This window comes from Hoplias malabaricus, chromosome Y (assembly GCF_029633855.1).
Source record: "Hoplias malabaricus isolate fHopMal1 chromosome Y, fHopMal1.hap1, whole genome shotgun sequence".
Taxonomy (NCBI): Eukaryota; Metazoa; Chordata; class Actinopteri; order Characiformes; family Erythrinidae; genus Hoplias; species Hoplias malabaricus.
Genome location: NC_089820.1, coordinates 84,755,744 through 84,780,210, shown reverse-complemented (window position 1 = coordinate 84,780,210; position 24,467 = coordinate 84,755,744). Strand labels below are relative to the sequence as shown.

General features: G+C 38.0%; 3 protein-coding genes across 4 annotated transcripts; 2 read left to right on the top strand and 1 right to left on the bottom strand.

Moving 5' to 3' along the window:
• The first annotated feature begins 1,923 nt into the window (after positions 1-1,923).
• Positions 1,924-7,535, top strand: LOC136679540 (CD48 antigen-like). Its single transcript, XM_066658133.1, has 8 exons — positions 1,924-1,972; positions 3,300-3,596; positions 4,520-4,771; positions 4,867-4,980; positions 6,133-6,173; positions 6,335-6,466; positions 7,114-7,182; positions 7,402-7,535. Exons 1-8 carry the CDS (start codon positions 1,924-1,926, stop codon positions 7,456-7,458), a joined length of 1,011 nt encoding a protein of 336 aa, XP_066514230.1. The 3' UTR covers positions 7,459-7,535.
• A 2,793-nt stretch (positions 7,536-10,328) lies between these two features.
• LOC136678575 (supervillin-like) lies at positions 10,329-14,704 on the bottom strand. Its single transcript, XM_066656617.1, has 5 exons — positions 14,665-14,704; positions 13,764-13,907; positions 13,546-13,667; positions 12,404-12,559; positions 10,329-10,415 (listed from the first exon to the last, which is right to left on the bottom strand). Exons 1-5 carry the CDS (start codon positions 14,702-14,704, stop codon positions 10,329-10,331), a joined length of 549 nt encoding a protein of 182 aa, XP_066512714.1.
• A 1,022-nt stretch (positions 14,705-15,726) lies between these two features.
• LOC136679517 (SLAM family member 7-like) lies at positions 15,727-22,240 on the top strand. 2 transcript variants are annotated; one of them, XM_066658099.1, is made up of 4 exons: positions 15,727-15,830; positions 16,712-17,014; positions 20,793-21,056; positions 21,240-22,240. In XM_066658099.1, exons 1-4 carry the CDS (start codon positions 15,764-15,766, stop codon positions 21,242-21,244), a joined length of 639 nt encoding a protein of 212 aa, XP_066514196.1. In that variant the 5' UTR covers positions 15,727-15,763; the 3' UTR covers positions 21,245-22,240. The 2 variants fall into 2 exon arrangements, with proteins under 2 accessions (XP_066514196.1, XP_066514195.1); XM_066658098.1 differs by having other exon boundaries at positions 20,793-22,240.
• The last annotated feature ends 2,227 nt before the right edge of the window (positions 22,241-24,467 follow it).

The following is a 24,467-nucleotide window of genomic DNA, read 5'->3' as shown; positions in this document are numbered from 1 at the left end:
AAACAGACACTATTCTCCATATCACTCATCATACATTGATAGGGAACTATACTCATTATTGGAAACTACATTCAGGAAAACGGTGAATAATTTCAGACACTAACTCATGCAGGTTTTTACCAAACAACGCAGTGCTTTGTATTTCTGCTATCCACTAGTGTCAGCTAGTGTACATGAGATGCGGTGCATTGTGGGATTGTTTGAGTACACTGAAACTTCTGCCACTCACAAAATGGCGGAACACAAAAATAGTGCACTATTTACTGAAAAGGGTATGCAAAGATGCAAGGTACATGTCGAAATATTATCTACCTTCACCAAATCTGTAAGAGGTTATAAATACATTCACAGATAGACTTAGAGTGTATATATAAATCTCACAATAAAGAACTCACATTAACAGCTGCTGCTATTCTCACACATAGTTTGGAAAATAGATGAAGAAAATAACACATTGAGATAAACTTGTTCTGTAATATCACTGCTGTAGGAACACTCTGCTCCGCTCCGTTGTTTTTCCTGGCAGGAATGTTACTGTTTTATGTGTGTGTGTCGTTTTTCTTTTATTTATTTATTTATTTATTTATTTACAGCGTTAGAAGCGGCTTTATTTATTAAGGTAATCAGCGCCACCTGCTGGTCATTAAAGGCATTTGAACTCCATTCAGCTAAATCTCTGAGATCATCAGACCCGCTCAGTTCACTACAGATCACCTTCTGCTGATATAACTTTTCGAGCTGGATTTTATTATTTAAATATAAACATTTACTTTTTTACAGATTTCTCTGGGAGATTGAGAATTTTATTTCTCCTGTCTATTATTATTTACTTTGCTATATTAAATATCGTAGGATAAATCTCAAAGCCTTTAGTAGTCAATACAAGTGTTTTTCCTTTATGCATTTTTCCATATTGTAATCAGGGAATACTGAGGTGTTCTACCTGAACTAAAGTGAAATATTTTACTCAGTCAGCTCCTCACAGCAAGCAAACTGTTACAGAAAGACTTTAATGAACAGGAGGAGAATGGGTTTCTGTTTTAAATTTCACTTCCTCTCAGCAGTACTTTGAAGAATCATTGAAGAAAATTGTGTAATTATATACAGTACAGTAAATATTATATTAATACATTAAATGTAATATTTAGTTACATTTTGCAATAGTTTTAAACTAGTGTTTTTATTAGGTAATTAGTATATCAATAAAGAGATAAACACAACAGCTGCATACCTTTATCTTTTGCATGTTTCTGTTCTTCCTTCCTCTTTTTTTTAAACTGGGCACAGTCCTGGGCTTAGACTTTATCCATTTTTGTGTGACAAATGTGGCTCTTGACTTGAGCATTTTTACCCATTTTTCAATACCCTCAGCTGAGAGTGAAGACTATACCAACTTTAAAATAATAATAATTTGTGTATATTGTGGCTTAATTGGTAGTATGTTATAGTGTTACTCCTGTTTTTACATGTTTAAGGACTCTTTGAAGAGTGGTATTTCACACAGATTCGTCTGATTCATATTCCTTCTCCCCTCTGCACCTGGCTTCCAGTGTAGAGACAGGACTCCACAGACCCCTCCACCTCTCCTCTCTACTGCTTGACAAAGTGAACTCAGGTGCTGTTATAATGTGAAATAAGCACGTGGTTGAACTGACAGGAGAACAGACAACAACAGGGAGGCTACATGACTCATGAGGACATTGTGATGACAAGACACCTGCTTCAAAAGTGGTAATTGAGCTACGTTCATTTAGTAATGTGATGTGCAGCCAAAATACCACAGTTTTTCTCCCCCAGTGTCGAGCGCCGTCCCTGTAGCAACCTATAGCTTTACCTCACCTCCACCTAAGTTTCAAGTTCAAAAGGAAGTGACACATTTACGTTCTTAATTTTTCACCCTCAGTCATATTCTAACGAAGCATAATGGCCAGTGTACAGCAGCTCATAATTCTCCTCTCTGTTCCTGTTGTAGGTAAATAATCCTTTAAACTTCATTACTTTGACTTGTAGAATTCTGCCTCACATCACAAGATTAGGATTAAATCATTAGTTATTTTCACAGCACAGTTGAAGAAACATTATAAAGTCATTACTGAGTTAAAACACTATGCTCTACTGAAATAAATTACACATTATGATGTTAATGGAAGGTCAAACTTTTAGACATCGACATTACTTTTTTTCTTTTTCAGTTTCTATTGATGTTCAGGTTAAACCTTATTTTAAAAACAAAAGGTAATTTATGGAGCTAAATAGAAGACAAATATTTGATCTGATTTTTGTATACATCTTCAAATACAAGGTTAGAGAAGTGAGCTTGAGGCTGGAGGGTCACTGATTCAATTCCTGGGACCGGCAACAGAGTATTCATTCTGCTGAAGTGCCCTTGAGTAAGTCACCTAACTGCTCCCATGGTGACGAGGTGATTGGCAGCACCCTGCTCCGGTTGTGTGTGTGTGTGAAGTTTTGTTCACTAGTGTGTGTTTGTTGTGTTCACTACCACAAATGGGTCAAATGCAGAGAAGCAATTTCCCTAAGGGTATCAATCAGGATCTTTCTTCAGAAAAAGTGTCCTTTACAATAAATAATGCCCCTTACCTCTGATGTTTTTAACATTAATATGCAAGCACTTTTATTAATCGGGTACAAAATGTATTGGACCAATGTATTCATGTAGAATACTGTGCATACCAGTGGCATTCTGGTGTTTGGGGGATTTCTGTGATCTCATCTGTTTCCATGCAGGGTTACACCAAAAAGATGTGCAGAGAAACTAGTCAGAAAGGTAATAATAACCAAATGTTTTCTAGTGGGTATAGGGACTGAGATCACTTTCAATTTTGTAAAATATAGAACAGAAAGTCTCATGTGTCACCTTCGCTCTTAAAAATAACGGTGCTACAAAATGTTCTTTGAGCGATGCCATAGAAGAACCACCCGGTTTCCTCCGGGTGACTGTCTGTGAGGAGTGTGGTGTGTTCTCCCTGTGTCTGCGTGGGTTTCCTCCGGGTGACTGTCTGTGAGGAGTGTGGTGTGTTCTCCCTGTGTCTGCGTGGGTTTTCTCCCACAGTCAAAAAATAAACGCTGGTAGGAGGTGACTCAAAAGTGTGCGTAGGTGTGAATGTGTGTTAAGATTCAAATACATATGTCTGCTATTTAGCTCCATGACAAAGAGGGAGAGCACAAAAATTCTTGCACATTTGCTAGCACAACATGTGACAATATACATAAAATAACACTCATTAAAATACAAAACATTTAATAAATAATCGTCAAATAACTCTGTTCTTTCTCTACAGTGTCCAGTGCTGTGTTTGGGATGATTGGTGAATCAGTTCAACTGTACACACAGAATCCTGGACCAGAGTTCAGAACCATTTTCTGGATGTTTAATGGAAGTGAAAATGTTATAGAATATTCTATAAGGAATAAAGATGTCATACCCTCTGTCCATTATAAAGACAGAGTGGAGTTCAATAATGAAACCTACAGCCTGACACTGAAGAACTTACAGAAGACTGATAGTGGACTCTATGAAGCAAAAGCATCAGGTGACAAAGTCAAAGTAATCAGCAGGTACCTGCTCTCAGTTTTGGGTAAGTCTTAATAGATCGTTACATTAAGTTGAATATAAAATAAAACATGAGTAAAACACAAAATGAAGTTTTTAAATTATACCTTTCCATTTACTGAGGATTTATTCCAAATCTTTATGATGATTGTTTAGTCTTCCTCGGGATTTTTTGATAGAGAGCAGATTTAAAGGAACACTGCGTAATATTTTTTACCTTAAAATTACAGCTTAAATTTTCATGTTTTGTTACGTGTGGCATAATAGATTAATGCTGCCTTTCTGTGTTTAATCTTCACCTTAGGCAGGAGTAACTGATTAGGATGTAGACCGATTTCTGATTGGCTTATACCTCTTTCAAATGTATGATAATGGCTTGGGGCCAGCATTTTTAAAGTGTTTATAAACGGTCAACAGACTGGTTATCAGTGTAAGAATTTAAAGACAGGGGTGCCATGTTCTCTTCTTTTGCTCTGAGTGAGACTCTGGCAGCTGCATTTTGAATCAGTTGAATCTGTTTAATGGTCTTTTTTGGAAGTAGATTTAAGAAACCATTACAGTAATCAATCCTGCTAGAATTAAAGGGGTGGATACGTTTCTCCAGCTCTGGTTTAGTCAGAAAATCTCAAAACTTTGATGATCCTAGGGTTATAAAATGCTGATTTAGTAACTGCTACAAACTGTTAAAACTCAGACCTGAATTACAAAATTACAAGCTAGTTGTTTTGATGTGAGGGTCCGACTCCAGATATAAATATAGTCTGTTCCTCTCACTCTCCTGAAACTTCTATATTCCCAAAAATTAAGTTAAAGTGGTCAAACAGGACCGGGATGTGAGGAAAAGAAACATACAGATTTGTTTACTAAATATCTAATTTATTGTTGTCCAGTTCTCCATGTGCGATGACTAGCAATACAATGATATATAAACTTATGTATGCACCTCAGATCCAGTGGAGGCTCCAGCCATGACTCAGCTAAGCAATGACCCGTGTAACTTCACTGTCTCCTGTAGAAGTCCTGACCTCTCTGTGAACTCCAGCTGTTTTAATAAAATCTGCAAAGCGAAGAATCTGACATTAGCTGGTGTCACTCTTTCCCTGTTTACCAGAGAAAGATCCATCATCTGTCAATATAGCAATCCAGTTAACTGGAAGGAGGCTGTTTTGGACATGGGAGAACTTCAACAGCACTGTGGGGGTAAAGTTACAAACATGTTAAAGCACATCTTGTTATTGGAATACATTCTGCAGATCTCGCTGTAAGATAACTAACAATATTCTTAAATCTCCCAGGCAATGACCCAAAGCAAAAGCCTGTGAGTTGGATTATTATCACCGTTATCATCATCGTCTTCATCATTGTCCTTGGCAGCAGCTTGTATCGTCTTTACAAGAAGAGATCAGAAGGTGTTACTTTTTTTTTTCAAATGCATGTTCAAAGAGCATTTTTAAATCAAAAACTGATTTTCAGTTACATAACGCGTGCCGGATTTTATTTGATTTTCATTTCATTCTCCAAATCCATATAATGTAAAAATTAATAATATTACTTTTTTTTTTCTTTGAAATCAAAACATTAATTCGCAAAAATCAGAAAAACTGTGCTTTTATTTTTCTCAAACAGGAAATGTAACACTTCCTCTTAAGTTTACTGTTTTCAGAGCTGTAAGTTCAAGCACAATGGCTCTAGAACCACACTCAGAAGCAATTGCACACATGGCAAGAAGAGGACTATATTTGGACCCTCTCTGTGGCTATTTTGCATTGTTTATTTCCTATATTTACGTATATTGTACCTAGTAGAATACACAAATACAAAGCCAACCTTTATATTTTCAATTGTATATCAATCTTACTGTTCCAAATATAAATAAATTAATACCCAGCTCCTACTTTGATGAGTTTGATGCCAAAATCATTCCACTGTCATTAAACAGAGGGACCCATTGGCAATCAACTGTTCAATCAATTCACTTTAATTTATTCGTGTATAAACGAATCCTCGGTGTTTGATCAGAGCAGAGGTGTAAATGAGTAGAGTTCAGATGAAATGGCTTTAATCGTGGATTACTCATTTGTAGAGATAGCACAGATCGTACAGATCTATGGCAAACATTATTCAGTTTACACATTTACTTCAGTTTAAAGTGTGTGGAAATATGTGCTTGAAAACAAGGTTTGAGTAGACTCCAGGAGTTTCGACTCTGAGAAACACTGGCCAAGAGTCAGTCCCAGCTCCCTGATGTTTGAAGTTAAAGAATCAGTATTTTAGGTAACGGACTCCTCATCACTTAATGATTTTACAATGACGTGTTCCACCTGCTTGTACTTTATACAGAGCTGCTAGTGCAGAATGGCTTGGAACCATACTCTGGACATCATTTTGGACAAGTCCCACAATTATAAGGAGGAAAGGGGTTTATAAATCAGAATTTAGTGTCGACTCAAACCATTTTTTCAGTCAAATTTTCATCACACTCCCAGACAAGGCCCCCATCATGCAACAGGCACAGTAAGCTGTTTGAAACTAATGTTTTATTTCTTATCTATAACGCACAGATGTCCTAGAGTTCAACAACACTGTGTATGCTGAGGTTGAGGTAAGATATCCCAGACACTTCCTGTAGAAAAGTTGTTATTAATGTCAGTCACTGCTGCAACTACTTTAATTCTTTAACATAAAGATGTTAAAACCTGCTGATGGTGAATTCCTTCATGGAAGAACAGAGTATATGACAGTTTGTCTTCATCATGTCTACAGCTCAATAATAAAAGTACTAGGCAGGAGCAAATATCTACTGTGTACAGTGTAGTAGAGAAGAAAGCAGAACCTCCAACAGAACCTCCAAGTAATGAAGAGTCCTCTCAGGAAACTCGAGGTCCTACCAGCCAGGTGAGATTACGCATTTAAACAAGATACATAAATAGATAAATCATTTCCTGTTATGAATTCTGTTCCTTAATAATTCTAGTAGCAGGGGTTATTTAAATTATTTACATTTTAAATTAAGTTTACAGTAAAAATATAATAACAATTGTACATGTTTTATACATGAGTTATATATATCAAGAAATTATATATTATTTTAATACCAGTTAATGTGTCATATTTATTCAATTTGAAGCTAATTGGCCTTGTATCTTAAACTTTATTTTTTTTAAATGTTTGAATATTTTCACATGAAATAAAATAATTTCCTCTGGGTTCATATGAATCTTGAGGAATTGGAAGCAATATATTGTCAGTGTCAAATTAAAAACGTGTCTCCATTTTTGTGGATGCTTAGTTTACTACATCATTTAAACACAGCAGCTGTCCTTCACATTGTGTTTAAATTTCATGACAAATGGACCAATAGAAATGCTCCAAAATGACTTTGAATTAAATATTTTTACATTGATTTCTACTGAAAGTTTCAAAGGTTAATATTTTGAGAGATACATGTTTTTATTGGACAGTGACGATATAACCTTTTGACTCCTATATAGTTGTGAATTCTGTTCTTTTTCACCACGTCATATTTTCCTCACACTATATAGACGCTGTCACTCACACCCACCCACAGTGACCCTGAAGATCTTCACACCTATCAATCAATTCCTGACATGGTAAGAGCTTCTAAAACCACTGATTCCATTGTAAGCATTTAGAGTATAAAAGGCTGAAGCCTCGTTTAAGGCGTACAGTTCTTTTGTTGGTTAAGAAACCTGCAGTTTGTCTTTGGTGAATATGGATATCTCGTAAATCTTCAATCACAATTTAAATCTGAAAGTTGTGGATTTGCTCTTTGTTCATTAATTGAGCTTTTGTTTAACGTCCTTGTTTAGAGACCTACAACGCCTGAAACCATTTATGCTGCAGTTTTAAAACCCAGCAAACAGTGAATTAAGATGGAGTGGATGAATGAATGCCAACTAAATAAACTAAAAAAAAATTTCTATATTTTTGAATGTTTGCTCATTGATGTTAATGTTGTATCTGGTATCTTCAATAAATTAGAGAATTGTAAACTTGCATGTGTATTTTATTACCATTTTATTGGCGTGCGATATGCTACATGTGGGGAACGGAAATTCCCCTTCGTCTGAGGTTGGGAATGATAGAAAAAGTTTGAGAACTGGGTCCATGTGGGTTTCCTCCCACGCTCCAAAAACACACGCTGGTAGGTGGATTGGAGACTCCAAAGTGTCCGTAGGTGTGAGTGTGTGAGTGTGTGTTGCCCTGTGAAGGACTGGTGCCCCCTACAGGGTGTATTCCTACCTTGTGCCCATTGAATCTGGGTAGGCTCCAGACCCACTGCTGTCCTGAACTGGATAAGGGTTACAGACAATGAATGAATGCACTAATCCATCACCTGGAGGGAGGGGCATAAAAATAAGAACATTAGATCTTTGGATGGTGGGCAGAAATGTAATCTCTTTTATGGCGTTAAATCCCTTACATAAAACTTGCATAATTCAGATGATAATTACAATAGCTGCTTTCCAGACTAATAATTGATCATAAAATGGATTTAAAGTTTTTCGGTTTCGATTTGAAAGCTTCGTTCTTAGTGCGGCTGGTGAAGAAGATGCATCATACAAAGTTCATGCATTTCTAGATGTAAAATTGATTTTATTTGTCATCATACAGAATATAATGAGCAACGAAAGGTGCCTGCACACTCTCACACACACGTGAAATAAGGGCGAGCACACAAACCTGGAGCGGCAGGCAGCCATTCCCAGCACCTGGAAAGAAGTTGTGCATCAGGTTCCTTTTGTTGAAGAACATTTCACCCATGGGTGCTAAGGGAGAATACAACATTGTTCCTTCACTTCCATTTGAATATGAAATTAAGTATGTGAAGTCTTCCAACAACTTCAGGAGAGGTGCTTACTAAGGTCCTCATGAAACAGGATCTCATTTTAGATGCGTATTATGACCATAATAGTGTAAGAACAAAGTTCTATAAGAGTTGTGCTATAGTTTTGACTGGGAATCTTGTGATTGGAATGAGACAGAGGAAGAAGAACTTGGGCAAGAGCTGAAACTAGTTAGATATTTGTTGTTTGGTTTCTTTTCCTTATTTTTGTGTGTGAACTTAAGATCGCTACTGTAACGTGCTGTTTTGTGTTCTGTTCTGTTTTTGTTCCTTGTTTGTGCTCCCCTTGTCATGTGACTGTTTCCCCGTCTTGTGTCTGCTTCCTGCTTGTTCCCTGGTCATGTGATATCCTCCCTTGTGTTTCTAGTGTAATGTGTCTTAATTAGTACCCAGGTGTTTCTTGTTGGTGTTGTCTTTATATAGTCCTTGTCAGTGGTTCATTTGTATGTATGTTTGGTTGTTGTTCATGGTCCTTAGCATTTTTCTATGTTTAGCCTTGTTTTATGTTTAATTATCCATGTTTAGCCCTTGTTTTATGTTTCAATTCCTTGTTTAGTGTTAAGCCTTGTTTAATGGTTAGTGTTTAGCTGTATTTAGCACTTAGCCCCTTAGTTCTTTATAGTCCTTGTTTAGCGTTTAGCTGTATTTAGCCCCTTAGTTTTGTTTAGTCCTTGTTTAGTGTTCAGCCTCGTTTACAGTTTAGCGCTTGTGTTTAGTGTCCCTCTGTCTGCCCCAAGAAATGCCAGATCTACCTGTCTAATAATGAAGGCCTATTATAGCATGTGAGAGAAAGGAGCGTAATTGTGATGTACATTTTAAACAGTTTAGCTTTATGCTGAACACATACCGATTTCCAGCCAGTGCAGAACAATGTGCAAACTTCGGCTCCTTAAAAGGCTCAATTTTAACAGAATACACTTTAAAGACATCCCATAAGTGCCACAAAACTAAAGCGCTCAAGTCACAAATAAATTTAAAACTTACAAGTTAAACTTCACCCACTGGGTACTTTCTGCTTCTTGCTCAAACAAACCGTTCCACTTTAAGAGACAGTTTGAGTGAAACACGTTATGGGGAGTTAGTTTTTACTTGAGAACAGCAGTTCCCCAAAACTGTTAACATTGATTTTAAGTCATCATCCTTTAGTCATTGCATGAATAATACGAGCTCCAGTTATAAGCTAGCAAACAAATCTCCCACAATCATGCCACGTGGTTTATGTAATTTCATAAAATTTAGACAACAATGGAGAGCAACAATAAAACACGAGTTGGTGACATTTTTTAATATGCTTTGTTTATTCACCATTTCTTTTATCAATGAAAGTCTTTGAAATGCAGACTAGAGTCCCTTCTGTATAACGTTAACTCCTCTTACGATGGAAAATCCAGAGCCAGAGCAATTTTAATTCTATTAAAACACTTACTTGTTTTTAACACACATTTCCAAAATGACATGCACAGCACCATCCCCAGGACAGACGCAGGACAAAACAAGGAGACGTATCAAACCCTTCTCCCGACACGTGATAAAAAGAAACAGAAAAGGACAAAATGACAGTGTTTGATGTAAGATATGATACTGCACAGCACAGTTCATAAAGACATGACATCACACAGTGGACAGTGGCAGCTGCTGAAAGTGCGTAGATTGTGCCGACACGAATACAACAACATCACTTCCTCGGAACACAGCGATAACGTCGAAGACTTACACTGCGGCAGTTTCGCACACAAGTGCATATACTAAAGTGACCATCGGTGTGACCCCATCACCCTGTTCTCAGAACGTAGCCTGACCACACTCCAGTGGGGGTGGTTTCCATGACAACCCCAGGTCCCACTACCCCAAGTGGAAATGTGGAGGTACCATCAACGTGATCACAGGGGCCTAGAAGAGTCCTTTGGCTTTTTTAAGGTTGACTTGCTTCCACCCGGGCAAGGCCTCATACTCCTCACGCTTCATCTCCAGAGCTTTCTGAGGAAACAGAACATACACGAGAGTCACGAGAGGACAGTCAGTGAGGACAAACCACCACCTAGAAGAATGTGGTGAGGTCTCAACATCTGTCTGAAATGTACAGCCATGGCAAAAACTGGACTTTCTCCAAGAACAGCCGTCAACAAAAAATTAAAATATTTAAGATTTATTTAGAATACCATTAATCTTATTTTATAACGTCTAAAACATGCGTGATTCTATCAACAATAATGTGTCTTATTGAGCTGAAACAGTCACTGCAAATACTCATCTTTATATCTGAAGTAGTACTTGAATACTTTTCAAACTCAGGCTTAAAGGCAACAAGCTCTGATTCTGAGGAACTGCTGTTGTCTTTGGTTTGTTTACGTATGGAAGCTCTCCGTCTTTTGAGGTGGAACAGTGTTTGGGGGAGAAAAGACTGTTTATGTGGCTGAAGTTTAACTTTTTATTCACTGTTTGAATTACTCAAGTCATTTAGTTTTGTAGCTGGTCTGTGTTTATTTTCATGCTGTTTCTCTGCCATGAGCAGGAGCAGACAGAGGATGCCTAGTATATTGGACCAAGCCCCTTTTTTATTTTATTTTTTATTTTTTTAAGTGACACTAGGTTTTCGTGAACACTTCAGATCTGTTTCCAGCTCAACACAAACAGCCTGGAGAGCGAGAAAATGGTGTGGAAAAAAGTCCACTTCATTTAATAAGTGTTTTGTCCTGCATTACAAACTACTTCTAGCACGGAGCATTGTGCTCGTTTTTAACAAGTTTTGTTTAGTTCACTATGAGAAGCAGCAGTGAGGATAATACACAGAAAGAGTTACATTCATTCACAGATGATCTACTAAAAATGAGCAGATAATCAAAGAGCTTTGGGAGTGACAGGCTCATCAAAATACAAAGAGGACCACCTTGAAACCCCTCTCTCTGCTGAATCTCATCATTCCCATTTTGCACATTGTGAGCTTTAGGTCTGTGGCCTAAAGTGTCTCTGACTGGAGTGAACTTCACCACTGCAGCCATCTGGGACCGACCAAGATTCCAGCAGCACGGTGTCTACACATCAGCGGAACTTAACAAAACAGGACTTTATTGACAGCTCTCACTAGAAGCTAGTAATATCACACCTCAATGATTCATGCCTTGAGTTCAGGTGAAAGGAATTTAACTATGGAACTGCATAGAAAGAAGAGAGGGTGAAACAGAGCAAGATCAAAATCAAATGAGGAAAGAGGGATGGAGGGAGGATGAGGGAGAAAGTGACAGTGATGGAGAACGGGAGGGAGTTCAGAGGTGGGTTGGGGGTGTTGTGGAACTAAAAGAGAGAGAGCGAGAGAGTGTTAGTGAGATCCTTTGAGAATGAGGGTAAAAGGTGCTAAGGTGCTACGCTAAACCAGAAGAAACAAAGTTGTGGTGATGCTAGGCAACCTAAAGTAAAAGCTTGGAGAAGTCCATAAATGTAAAACATGTACTGAAGCACGCGTGTCCTAGCCTTAGAAAAGGCAAAAAGAAGCCAAGGAAAGAAGAGTGCAATAGGAGAGGACAGGAGCAGTGATTTCTCTGTGTGAGATCCACTCGTGTATAAAGAAACACTCACCTACAAACCCCTACAAACCAGCCTGGAGTATGAAAACAGAATATCAGAATCTGCACATTTAGAAACTGAGTACAAGAAAACACCTCTCTTTTAAAAAGGACCATTCAGGCCAAATACTACTGTCCTTCAGGTTATTCATCACCAGTTATGACTTTGTACAGATTCAGTGTTTACGGATCAAAGTTCTCTCAGAAATTCAGTTTATCACAAGGGTTACAGCTGTTAATATCCTTCAGATTTGGGACCGAATATAATACCTTTAACATTCATATTTTATAAGTAAAGGATCTTAATGAATGAATGAAAAAAAATACATTTCGAATACAATCATTCTGAGATCTTAAGTTTGAATCCTGAGCACTGAGGAATGAATGGAAGGTGCATGATCTAACCTCAAAGTCGTCGTCGGAAAGGTAGATTTCAAGACGCAGAGGGTCAACGCCGTGGGGAAGGGGTCGGCTCTGCAGCTCTTCAAGTGGGTAGGTGCTTTGACAGAGACGAGAGAGAACGTCCTCCACCAGAATGATCTGTTTACACACCTCTGCCTCCTACACACACACACACACACACACACACACACACACACACACACACACACCAAGTTAAGTCAATACAATAGAGAAAAACTTTACAGTTTTGGGATGGAAGCTATTAATTGTTCACATCTTCTAATGCCATTAGAAAATCAGATGTTAAGAGAAAAATATAATACATTGTAATGCTTCCATTGTAGCTTTTTTAGAGTGTGTAGTAAGTTATTCTAAATCTATTTATATTTACAAAATACAATCAAGTTCTGTGACAACACTGAAATTATTTATTCTCAATATTTCTCTAGGGTGGCACAGCCTGGAGGTTGTGGGGTTCGATTCCCATTCCGGGTGACTGTCTGTGAGGAGTGTGGTGTGTTCTCCCTGTGTCTGTAGGGGTTTCCTCCGGGTGCTCCGGTTTCCTCCCACAGTCCAAAAACACATGGTGGTAGGTGGATTGGAGACTCAAAAGTGTCTGTAGGTGTGAGTGTATGAGTAAATGTGCGAGTTGCCCTGTGAAGGACTGGCGCCCCCTCCAGGGTGTATTCCTGCCTTGCGCCCAGTGATTCCAGGTAGGCTCTGGACCCACCGCGACCCTGAACTGGATAAGGGTTACAGATAATGAATGAATGAATATTTTCTAGGTTTCTCTCGGATAAATAAAGCTTCGAGGGAATAAACAAAGACTCTTCATTTTATTGCATTTTATACAAATGTCCCAACTTTTCTGGGAAAGGGGTTTGTATGTTGCACCAAACGTCCTGGAGGAACGTTATTTCATCTCACAGTGTACTGCGCTGTATGAGGCTGTGAAAAAAAAGGCTACTTTACAGGTTCAGACAAAAGCAACAAATTACAAACCAACATGAGTTTTTAAATGTGTCTTATTTTAACAATTCATTTTAAAAAGAAATAGCCCAGTTACCCACATATGAGAATATATTTCTATATACATTTTAGAATACAGAGGTTATTTACAGGTGTGTGTGTGTGCGCAGTCTCACCTGTTCTGTGATCTCTGCGATATCTTCTCGATGCTCCCAGCTGGGGAACATGTTAGTGAAGGTGAGGGGCTCCAGCCCGGCGTGGATCAGGTACGACTTCTGAGGATTTCTCTCATTCTTCTCTGAAAGGTGAAAACATCACCAGTTAAGCCTTAATATCTATTGTCCATATTTAATCAAAAAGTATAGGCAAACCCTGCACTAAGTTGGTACCTCACCTCTGCAGTATCGGAGCACAGTTTCCATGGCACATTTCCTATCAGCATCCCAACGGATGCGAGCTGACCCTGGTGTTTCAGTGTCCTGTGGCCACCAGCCCTGCCACAGGTAGACCTCATGATAGTTATCCACCAGGAACAGAGCTACAGAGAGATAAAAGCAAGAGAGCAGGAAAAACAGAGTGAGGCAAGGCAAGTTTATTTATAGAGCACCTTTCATACAGAAGCAATTCAAAGTGCTTTACAGAAAAAAAAAAACTTACATTAAAAGCCAGAATAAAATCATAAAAGTCCAATAAAACACTTACATAAAAAGAGTAAAATGATTAAATGATCAAAACAATTTAAAATGATAGAATACAAGAAAAGAACTAAAGTGCAGTTACAGAAATAAAAGTGCAGTATTTTAAACCGAGCTGTAGCTGCTCAAACAGGAATGTTTGAAGCATTGATTTAAAAGTGTCTAAAGTCAGGGATCTTCTAATATTCTCAGTCAGCTGGTTGCATTTAAGAGCAAATGTTTAGTTTTGACCTAAGTCAGGACTAACTGAGTAGTTCCTAAAGATCTGAGAGCTCTGCTCGGCTCATATCTCTGTAGCAGATACACTGGTCCTACCCAATTAAGACATTTATAGACCAGTAATGACACCTTAAAGTCTATTCTGTAACAGACTGGTCTCCAGTGTAAGGATTGGAGGATGGGGGGTGGGTGATGAGATCTCTTCTTTTGAGACTCTCACTGTGTTTTGAATCAGCTGAAGCTGTTTAATGGTCTTTTTTGGAAGTCCAGCTCAGAGACCATCACAGTAATCAATGCTAGAAATGCTAGCAATGCTAGACAGCCCATAGTCCTGTAGAATCTGGCCAAGAGGAAGCATGTATAAATTAAATAAAAGTGGACCAAGAATAGAGCCCTGGGGGACACCACAGGTCACTGGCATATTCGCTGAAATATAATTTCCTGTTTCTACAAAGTAGCTCCTGCCTTCCAGGTAAGAAACGAACCACTTCAGGACTGTTCCTGAGAGTCCAACCCAGTTTGTGAGTCTATCTATAAGAATCTTTTGGTCAATGGTATCAAAGGAAGCACTAAGGTCAAGAAGTAATAGAAGAGATACCTTTCCAGCCTCTGTATTAAAGCGGATGTCATTAATGACCTTGATTAGAGCAATCTCAGTGCTGTGATTAGACCGGAACCCGGACTGGAATTTGTCTAGGCTACTGTTTATGGACAAGAAACTAGTGATTTGCCTGAAAACTATTTTCTTAGTGATTTTGCCAATGAACGGTAAATTAGAAATTGGCCTGTAGTTACTTATCAGAGATGATTCAAAATTTTCCTTTTTTAGAAGAAGCTTTACAAATGCAGCTTTTAGTGAGGAGCTCGGAAAAAACCCCGACACGAACGAGGATAGAAGATAGAATTCTTGAGGTCAACTTATCTATGATGCCATCACCATCATAGATATGTGTGTGTGTGTGTGTGTGTGTGTGCGTGTGTGTGTATGTGTGTGCATGTGTGTGTATGTGTCTATCATAGTCTGTAAACATTTTATTAAGTGCATCTGACTGCACGAGCCCCACGCCTTTTTTTCTAAACCACAGCTTAAAGCCACAGTGGAACAGAAGCAATGAAGGAGGAAGTCAGTGCATAGTGCAGGATAGTAATAAATAGAAACTAAACAAACCACAGAGAAACACCAACTAAACTTTAACACACATAGTAAGAACCACCAGATAAAAACTGCATTTAAAAGCGAAAAGAGAAAAGTCTGCATCATTCTCTCTTTTCCTCAAGAGCACATTCTTCATAAAATACAAATCCAAAAGCTCTGGGCCCCGTCTTTGTTTTGTTTTAATTACATTGTATTTGTTTTTTATGATTTAGAAAGAAACAATGAAAGCCTTTTGGGGTGTTTTCACAGTTTTTTTAATGAACCAAACGGACAGAGGAGGGATTATTCAGAGCTCCCTTCTTACTTCTAAAAGCGAAGCTTCTCATGAACTGTAACATGGTGCTGATGCTCCAGCTGATCTTCACTCTGTTCACTCTGAGCTCCAGCACAGGTAAGAACTGAACATCTCTGAAATGAATCTCTGAAGTGTTTAGTGTCTGAGTAATGTATCATTTCTGAGGAGGGTCAGTTTTACAGACGGTGCTGATGTTGTTGACACTTCGTGACACTGCTGTGTAGAGGTTGGGCTTAAACTAAATGATATTTTAAACTCAATAACAAATTAAACACATGTTAAATTACAGTTAACACACAGTCAGATGGAGTAGTGTGTGAAGATGTTTACTTCATGAATAAGTGAAAATAAATAAACACTTCCTCTACACAGAACACACTTCTGCACATTAATGTTCATATGATTTGGTTTGATTTATTTATATTTCTATATGTTTAATTTTATTTGAAGCAAGTTCTAATAAAATGTGGACTGTACAAATATTTAGAAAAATGTTTTATTTTATTCTTTTTCTTTATTTTTAATGTTAAACCCAAACAGAACCTGGGCACTGAACCTGATAAACAGGGCCATATTTACTTCTATTCTTTTCAAATTAGAACATCAGCAAATATTTCACTGGAACAAAGGTGTACAGCTGTAACCTAAAGAAGAGAGCGTTGACCTGACTGAAGTAAACCTAGGTTTAAAACTAAGCCTAATAATTAAATAATGATTGCTGTATTTTTTAAAGCCAGCCTGCTGAGTTTCATTCTGAACAAGCAGTTCATAAAATGCTGTATTAAATTAGGGTAACTGCGTTATAAATAATGAAAAGTATTTGTGTCGGTTGGTGACTCAGTTCAGCTGCACACACAGGAGCCTCTACCAGAGTTTACAACATTTATCTGGGTGTTTAATGAAACTGAAAATGTATATATTTAAAATATATATATATTTAAGAAATAACCAAATTACTGTGTGTTTTTTCTCTACAGCGTCCAGTGAGGTGTTTAAGTCGGTTGGTGATTCTGTTCAGCTGCACACACAGGATCCTCTACTAAATTTTACAACCTTTGATTGGATATTTAATGGAACTAAAAATGTTCTACGATATTATGACTTAGGAGACATCAGAAGATTTAATCCCTCTCCCAGTTATAAACACAGAATGGATTTCAATGAGGAAACCTACAGTCTGACACTGAAGAACTTACAGAAGACTGATAGTGGACTCTATGAAGCAAGAGCATCAGGTTTCAAAAACAAAGTAGTTGCAGTGTATAATCTCTCAGTGTTGGGTAAGTGTTACAGAATATCAGTGAACTCTGCTGTTAACACCCTGCACTTTCAGCACACACTTATTACTTATTTACACACATTTATTCTTACAGCCCCTGAACTCAAATATCTGTATAAAAACACTGGCTAAATATGAACATACACAGTATATTATGAAATAATATTTAACTATTTTTAATATAGAAATTAAACCATGTGTCTGATGTTTTGTTCATTAATTTATGACTTACACAGCTAAGCGTTTAGAAACAAATTAAACTCAGCCAGAGCGGCCTGTCCAAAAGTGGCCAGTTAAAAATGAGTAAATCTTACAGGCTGCTGAGGAATGGTCACTTGTGTCAGTTCAGTGACATTAATAAAAATGAATAAACCTCACAGAAGTGTTGTTCAGTGCAGAGCTGCTCTGGTAGTGGAACATTTATTTATTTATTATTTGCACTAATTAAAGGGGAAATCCACTGATTTTTCTTTTTTAAGAACTGTCAGAATACAAGTACACAAACTGGGAGAAGGGCAATGTAATAAAACTGCACACAGATTTAAGGGAAGTGACAAACCAGGGATTAGAATGTCCACAAGAAATACTGTCCATTTATTTAATTGGTAAAAGGAACCGCGAACCTAGATATCATTGCTGTCCAATTAAAAACATGTATCTCCCAAAATAGAAACTTTACAAGAGAAGGAAAAACTAATTATATTATTATTTATTATTACAACTACTATTCATAAATTTAGTTGTTAATACATTAATAGTCATTAATAATAATCAGTTATAGATAGAAAGGGCAACCATGACTTGTTGTTTGCCAAATAGTGAACCCACATCCTTCTAAACAGTTAAACTTGCAAACTTTCAAAATACTTAACATAGATTGTCTTCTCCATTAGTCAACATTAACCCTGTCAGCGCCAGCACACATTTGTTAATAAGTTAAATCACTGCACGAGTTAACCACCAACAGAGAGTCTTTTTATACAGCAGTGATAATGTGGTGAACTTTAACATGTGAAATGACCAAGTTCACATTCTCAGGTCTGAGCTTATTCTTTACTGCAATATTTTCAGTAAATTCTGACACTTTCAGTATTAGACCAAAAGAGGTCACTGTTGCACTTTCGATCTCTGTGTTACAAAATATTATTAAGGTGTTTACAACCTAATTAATAACCATGCAATAAACAGGTTTTTAAAACATTTATAAACCTTTACAACTAAAATCTTACTTTAAAGTGGTACCCAGTTTCTGCATTAATATTTCTTTTTACAATTTATTAAATTAATTTTACACTAAAACCTATGTTCAAAACTATTATGTAGCATGTCCAATCTACAAACCAGATTCCAAAAAAGTTGGGACACTAAACAAATTGTGAATAAAAACTGAATGCAATGATGTGGAGGAGCCAACATCTAATATTTTGTTCAGAATAGAACACAAATCACAGATCAAAAGTTTAAACTGAGAGAATGTATCATTTTAAGGGAAAAATATGTTGTTTCAAAATTTCATGGCGTTAACAAATCCCAAAAAAGTTGGGACAAGGCCATTTTTTACCACTGTGTGGCATCCCCCCTTCTTCTTACAACACTCTACAGACGTCTGGGGACAGAGGAGACCAGTTTCTCAAGTTTAGAAATAGGAATGCTCTCCCATTCATGTCTAATACAGGCCTCTAACTGTTCAATCTTCTTGGGCCTTCTTTGTTGCACCTTCCTCTTTATGATGCACCAAATATTCTCTATAGGTGAAAGATCTGGACTGCAGGCTGCCATTTCAGTCCCCGGATCCTTCTCCTACGTAGCCATGATGTTGTGATTGCTGCAGAATGTGGTCTGGCATTATCTTGTTGAAAAATGCAGGGTCTTCCCTGAAAGAGATGACGCCTAGATGGGAGCATATGTTGTTCTAGAACCTGAACATAGTTCTCTGCATTAATGGTGTCTTTCCAGACATGCAAGCTGCCCATGCCACAAGCACTCATGCAACCCCATACCATCAGTGACGCAGGCTTCTGAACGGAGCGTTGATAACAACTTGGGTTATCCTTGTCCTCTCTGGTCCGGATGACATGGCGTCCCAGTGTTCCATAAAGAACTTCAAATCATGACTCATCTGACCACAGAACAGTCTTCCATTTTGCCACACTCCATTTTAAAAGACCCCAGGCCCAGTGCAAACGTCTGAGCTTGTGGAGCTTGCTTAGAAATGGCTTCCTCTTTGCACTGTAGAGTTTCAGCTGGCAACGGCGGATGGCACGGTGGATTGTGTTTACTGACAATGCTTTCTGGAAGTATTCCTGAGCCCATTCTGTTATTTCCTTGACAGTGGCGTTCCTGTTTGAGGTGCAGCGACGTTTAAGGGCCCGGAGATCACGAGCATCCAGTAGAGTTTTACGGCCTTGACCCTTACGCACAGCAATTGCTCCAGATTCTCTGAATCTTTTGATGATGTTACGCACGGTTGATGATGATAACTTAAAAGTCTTTGCTATGTTACGCTGGGTAACACCATTCTGGTATCGCTGCACTATCTTTCTGCGCAACAATGGTGGAATTGGTGATCCTCTTACCAGAGAGACACTGACACTCTGAGAAGCTCTTTTTATACACAATCATGTTGTCAATTGACCTAATTAGTGTTAATTGGTCTTTCAGCTGTTCGTTATATGCTCAATTTCCTTTTTCCAGCCACTTATTGCTACTTGTCCCAACGTTTTTGGGATTTGTTGACACTGTGAAATTTTGAATCAACATATTTTTCCTTTAAAATGTTACATTTACTCAGATTAAACTTTTGATCTGTCATCTATGTTCTATTACGAATAAAATATTGACATTTGCCATCTCCACATCATTGCATTCAGTTTTTATTCACAATTTGTTTAGTGTCCCAACTTTTTTGGAATCCGGTTTGTATCTGTGTCAGGGATCACGGGGCGGACGCACTTGCTAAAACACTGTAATTTTAATGAAACACAAGATATAACGAAACAAAGACTGGCAACTACGGAAACAACTAGACATATGAAATGAAACGAGGAAAGCGACAGAGACAGACAGACCGAACTAAGAAACAAGACACGGAAACACTGGAGGCAAAACAACGATATTTAGAGGAAAGAAATGACAAGGCTTGGGGAGAAAAACGAAATGACATGACTAGAAATGACACAAACCGACGTGACTTAGGAAACAGACAATACAAATGAACGACAACAAGAAGTGAGGGAAGGGGACTTAAATACACAAACAGACGAGACACATCTGAAACAGATAATGAGGGTGACGAACAAGGAGGCGGAACAAAGCCGGAGACAGGAAACAACAACAAACATAGCCATGTGCTCGCTCTCAGCACATGGCCGGAAAAAACAGACATGACGAGGGCGTGACAATCCGTAATCATTTTCTTTTGTGTGAGTTAGTTTTAAGAGGCATTCCTGTTCCAAAATGTATAGTTTTGTTTCTAATTCCACAATTTAAATTTAATTAAGAAGAAGATTTCAAATATTGACAGATTTCTACTTTAAAAACATTATTGATTATTAGGTCAATATCATATCTGCATGCATTGTACATTTGTTTTATTGCTTTAACATTACAAGTAAACGTATTTAAGTTTTTATTAATTGTCTCTTCTCATTTGGATCTTGGTTGTGTTGAAGCACACTGAATAGTTCAGAGACTAAGTGATCTGTAGCTTTTAATGATTTGAGTGATTAATCACTGTCTGTCTGCATTACAGTGATGAGTCTGTGTGTGTTTTACCCCAGACCCAGTGGAGGCTCCAGTCCTGATTTACCAGCTAAACAAGGAAACCTGTAACATCACTGTCTCCTGTAGAACTCATCACCTCTCTGTCAACTCCAGCTGTGATGAGGAAACCTGTGAAGAGAGGAAAGTGTCATCACTCGGACTGGTCTCCCTTTCACTGTTTGTCAGCAGCAGCTCCATCCTCTGTAACCATAGCAACCCAGTCAGCTGGAAGAGGGATGTTTTGGAGATGAAAAAACTTAAACTGGACTGTCCTAATGAAGGTGTGTATTGAGACTTATTAATATAGTGTTTCCCAAAAGTAAAGAGACAGAAAAGAAAAAGCACCTTTATAAACCATTATCGAATTTTAGACACAGGACACAAGAGTTCCCACTTGCCCCACAGCTTGTCTCTAAAATTGGATGTTTTATATGAGTGTTTCCTTTCTTTTCTGTCTCCTTAAGGCTGATTTATCCTGTGTTGACTCGACATAGAGTACAGCGTAGGCTACACAAGAGCCCCACACCGTGGTGAGCATTTATACTACTGCATTGCTCTGTAATTACACCACCACACCACTAGGGCTCAATCTCAAACATCTTCTTCTACACTTTGTAGTACATAATGCAGTGATGTAATAGAATTACTTTTATAAATATTTAAAGTGCACTATTTATGGAGTAGGTCATTGTTTGTGAAAGAGCATAGTTTACATGAGGTGCCATGAAAATAACACACCGTATTTTTCGTTTGTTCAACCTTTTTTATCTATCTCTGCCATCCACACCATGTCTGAGAAAATCTCTCACTGTGAATGTGCTGCTGTCTGCTTCTCTGTGTGTGAAGAAGTTGATTTTCCTGTACTTATTCAGTTCAATATAAACAATGTCCATCTGACTGCTGATCCAATCACAGACATTGCAGTCTATTGTCGATGAGACAATGTGTTGTCTATGGTGTAGGCTACTGAATAAAATTGAAATAAAAGGATAATATTGAAGGCCATTTGGCTCTAAACATCTTACACATGTGCGTTAACACTTTAAATTTTGTTGTGATAATGTGACAAAATAGAACACGTTTACATGCTTTTTAAGATCTCTGACAATGGGAGGCCTAAAATCCAGGCATAAATATTCATAATAGGACTTATATCACTTATTGATTTTTATTTTCAGCTTAATTCATTTATTTTGTTCCTTAATTCTGTATTTCTATGTTCATATGATAACGAGGGTCTGCTTTACTCAGGTTCAGGTTAGCAAACAAGACCAGAGGGGAAAAATGTATTCTTGTGATTCTGGTTCTTTTCAGCCACTCAGATTGATGGCTCAGCTCATCAAAAACAGGTTTTTTAGCTCTCAAATGGCTCTTTATTTAGCAGAATTTCTATATGAGGCCTGTATGCTGCCATTAGTGTACCTTCATTTCTGTAGCAGTCAGGGATTGAACAAAACATGAAGAGTCAATATAAAGAGTCTGATATCAAGTCACAACGACCTTGTTATTATAAAGACCAGGAAATGCAGATAATAGAAAATAGAGAAATATATAAGTATTTATATTAATGGTAAGTGAAATAAAAATATGTATTTAAACTTGGGTGTAGACAGTTGGGTTCATTCATTCATTATCTGTAACCCTTATCCAGTTCAGGGTCACAGTGGGTCCAGAGCCTACCTGGAATAATTGGATGCAAGGCGGGAATACACCCTAGAGGGGGCGCCAGTCCTTCACAGGGCAACACACACACACACACACACACACACACACACACACATTCACTCACACCTACGGACACTTTTGAGTCACCAATCCACCTACCAACGTGTGTTTTTGGACTGTGGGAGGAAACCGGTGCACCCGGAGGAAACCCACACGGACACAGGGAGAACACACCAAACTCCTCACAGACAGTCACCCGGAGGAAACCCACGCAGACACAGGGAGAACACACCACACTCCTCACAGACAGTCACCCGGAGGAAACCCACGCAGACACAGAGAGAACACACCACACTCCTCACAGACAGTCACCCGGAGGAAACCCACGCAGACACAGAGAACACACCACACTCTTCACAGACAGTCACCCGGAGGAAACCCACGCAGACACAGAGAGAACACACCACACTCCTCACAGACAAGTCACCCGGAGTAAACCCACACAGACACAGAGAGAACACACCACACTCCTCACAGACAGTCACCAGGAGGAAACCCACGCAGGCACAGGGAGAACACACCACACTCCTCACAGACAGTCACCCGGGGCGGGAATCGAACCCACAACCTCCACATACACACACTACATTCACCTGAAAATAGTTTAAATGTCGAAACTTTCCTCAAAAAATGTTTGCCCATTTTGAATTTGACTCCAGAAACACATTACAAATTATGGGACAAGGATATGTTTACCACTGGATTGCAAGCACCTCTCCTTTTACCAAAATTTTTTATTTTGACTCCATATCCCTCATACAAGACAAATACATTTAAAGGAGCTCTTGCAAAGCATCAACAAATCCACTGACATTGATCTCTCAATGAGAGACTAGAGAAAGTCAAATGGCCCACAACTCGTTGTGTCAAGGATTAATGCCTTTAGCTACAATGCAGGCTCCCCCACCTTTAGCAGAAACATGTGGAACAAACTGCAGTGAACGTGCAGTACTGTGAAAATTACTTAGACATCTAAAACTGTATTATTTTTAAAAAAATCTATATAGGCACTGTGCTTGTGTAAAATTATTTAGATTTATGAATACAGTAAAATTAAAAGGAGTGTATGGATTTGTTAAATCAACAGTACAATGGTTTAAAATAATGATGTACTTATTAATCAACAAAAGTGAATCTATACACAAAATATTATTGTATTTTAAAAGTAATAATAAATTGTATTATTTAAATGAAATGTATTTAATAATACCTAAGCTAATAAAGTTTGTTTTGTTGTGTTTTCACCTTCATCATAGGGTGTAGGAGGGTGGATGAGTATTCCACATCTCTCTCCTCGCACCAAACACAAATACTGCTGTGTTCACATGTTTTGTTCCATATGCCCTTGTAAGGTATAGTCAATAGAGAGCATAAAACGCAAAGTTTACATTACACTGCATTAAAGCATTACTGCAATTTGGTTTTAGAAAATGTTTGTCCTAAGAATTTATAATATTTGAAATGGTTATTAAACTACACACTGGAGTTTATTCCATCTGGCCTACTGTAATGTGGTTGATTGTAGTTAGTTGTGAAAATAAGGCACACTTTACTGCAGTTGGTTTTACAGTTTTGGGTCCTACAGTAAACACCCCTGAGACTTTGAGATTCAGCACAAGTTCCATAAGGACGTGCACTTTGATGACGGTCCTTTACACTGATGGAGCTTTGTCTAATACCTTTATTCTGATGGAGGCTGGTGTTATATCGTTTGGTCTGAAGTCTGATGTTCTATTTCACAAAGAGTACTGACACTGAGGTCTGACACTGTTCAAAAACTGTCACTGTGGTGGTACCTTATGTTCAGGAACAGAACTGTAAATTATTCAATAATATTTTAATATTTTAAAGTTGTGTTGATTTCATACACAGGTCTAATTTCCAGAACTTGTTCTTTTATTTTAAATGTTCTTTTATTTTACACAAATCTATAATGCAGTCTTAGAAATATTAATTTCTCTTTCTGG

Coding starts and splice junctions, on each gene's coding strand:
- LOC136679540 (XM_066658133.1), top strand. CDS start 1,924: ATGGCCAGTGTACAGCAGCTCATAATTCTCCTCTCTGTTCCTGTTGTA. Junction 6,467..7,113: donor CTCGAGGTCCTACCAGCCAG/GTGAGATTACGC, acceptor CACACTATATAG/ACGCTGTCACTCACACCCAC. Junction 7,183..7,401: donor ATCAATCAATTCCTGACATG/GTAAGAGCTTCT, acceptor GTCCTTGTTTAG/AGACCTACAACGCCTGAAAC.
- LOC136678575 (XM_066656617.1), bottom strand. CDS start 14,704: ATGCCAGTGACCTGTGGTGTCCCCCAGGGCTCTATTCTTG. Junction 13,668..13,763: donor TGTGCTCCGATACTGCAGAG/GTGAGGTACCAA, acceptor TTCACCTTTCAG/AGAAGAATGAGAGAAATCCT. Junction 10,416..12,403: donor TTTCCGACGACGACTTTGAG/GTTAGATCATGC, acceptor CTGTTTCCTCAG/AAAGCTCTGGAGATGAAGCG.
- LOC136679517 (XM_066658098.1), top strand. CDS start 15,764: ATGAACTGTAACATGGTGCTGATGCTCCAGCTGATCTTCACTCTGTTC. Junction 15,831..16,711: donor CACTCTGAGCTCCAGCACAG/GTAAGAACTGAA, acceptor TTTTCTCTACAG/CGTCCAGTGAGGTGTTTAAG. Junction 17,015..20,792: donor GTATAATCTCTCAGTGTTGG/GTAAGTGTTACA, acceptor GTTTTACCCCAG/ACCCAGTGGAGGCTCCAGTC.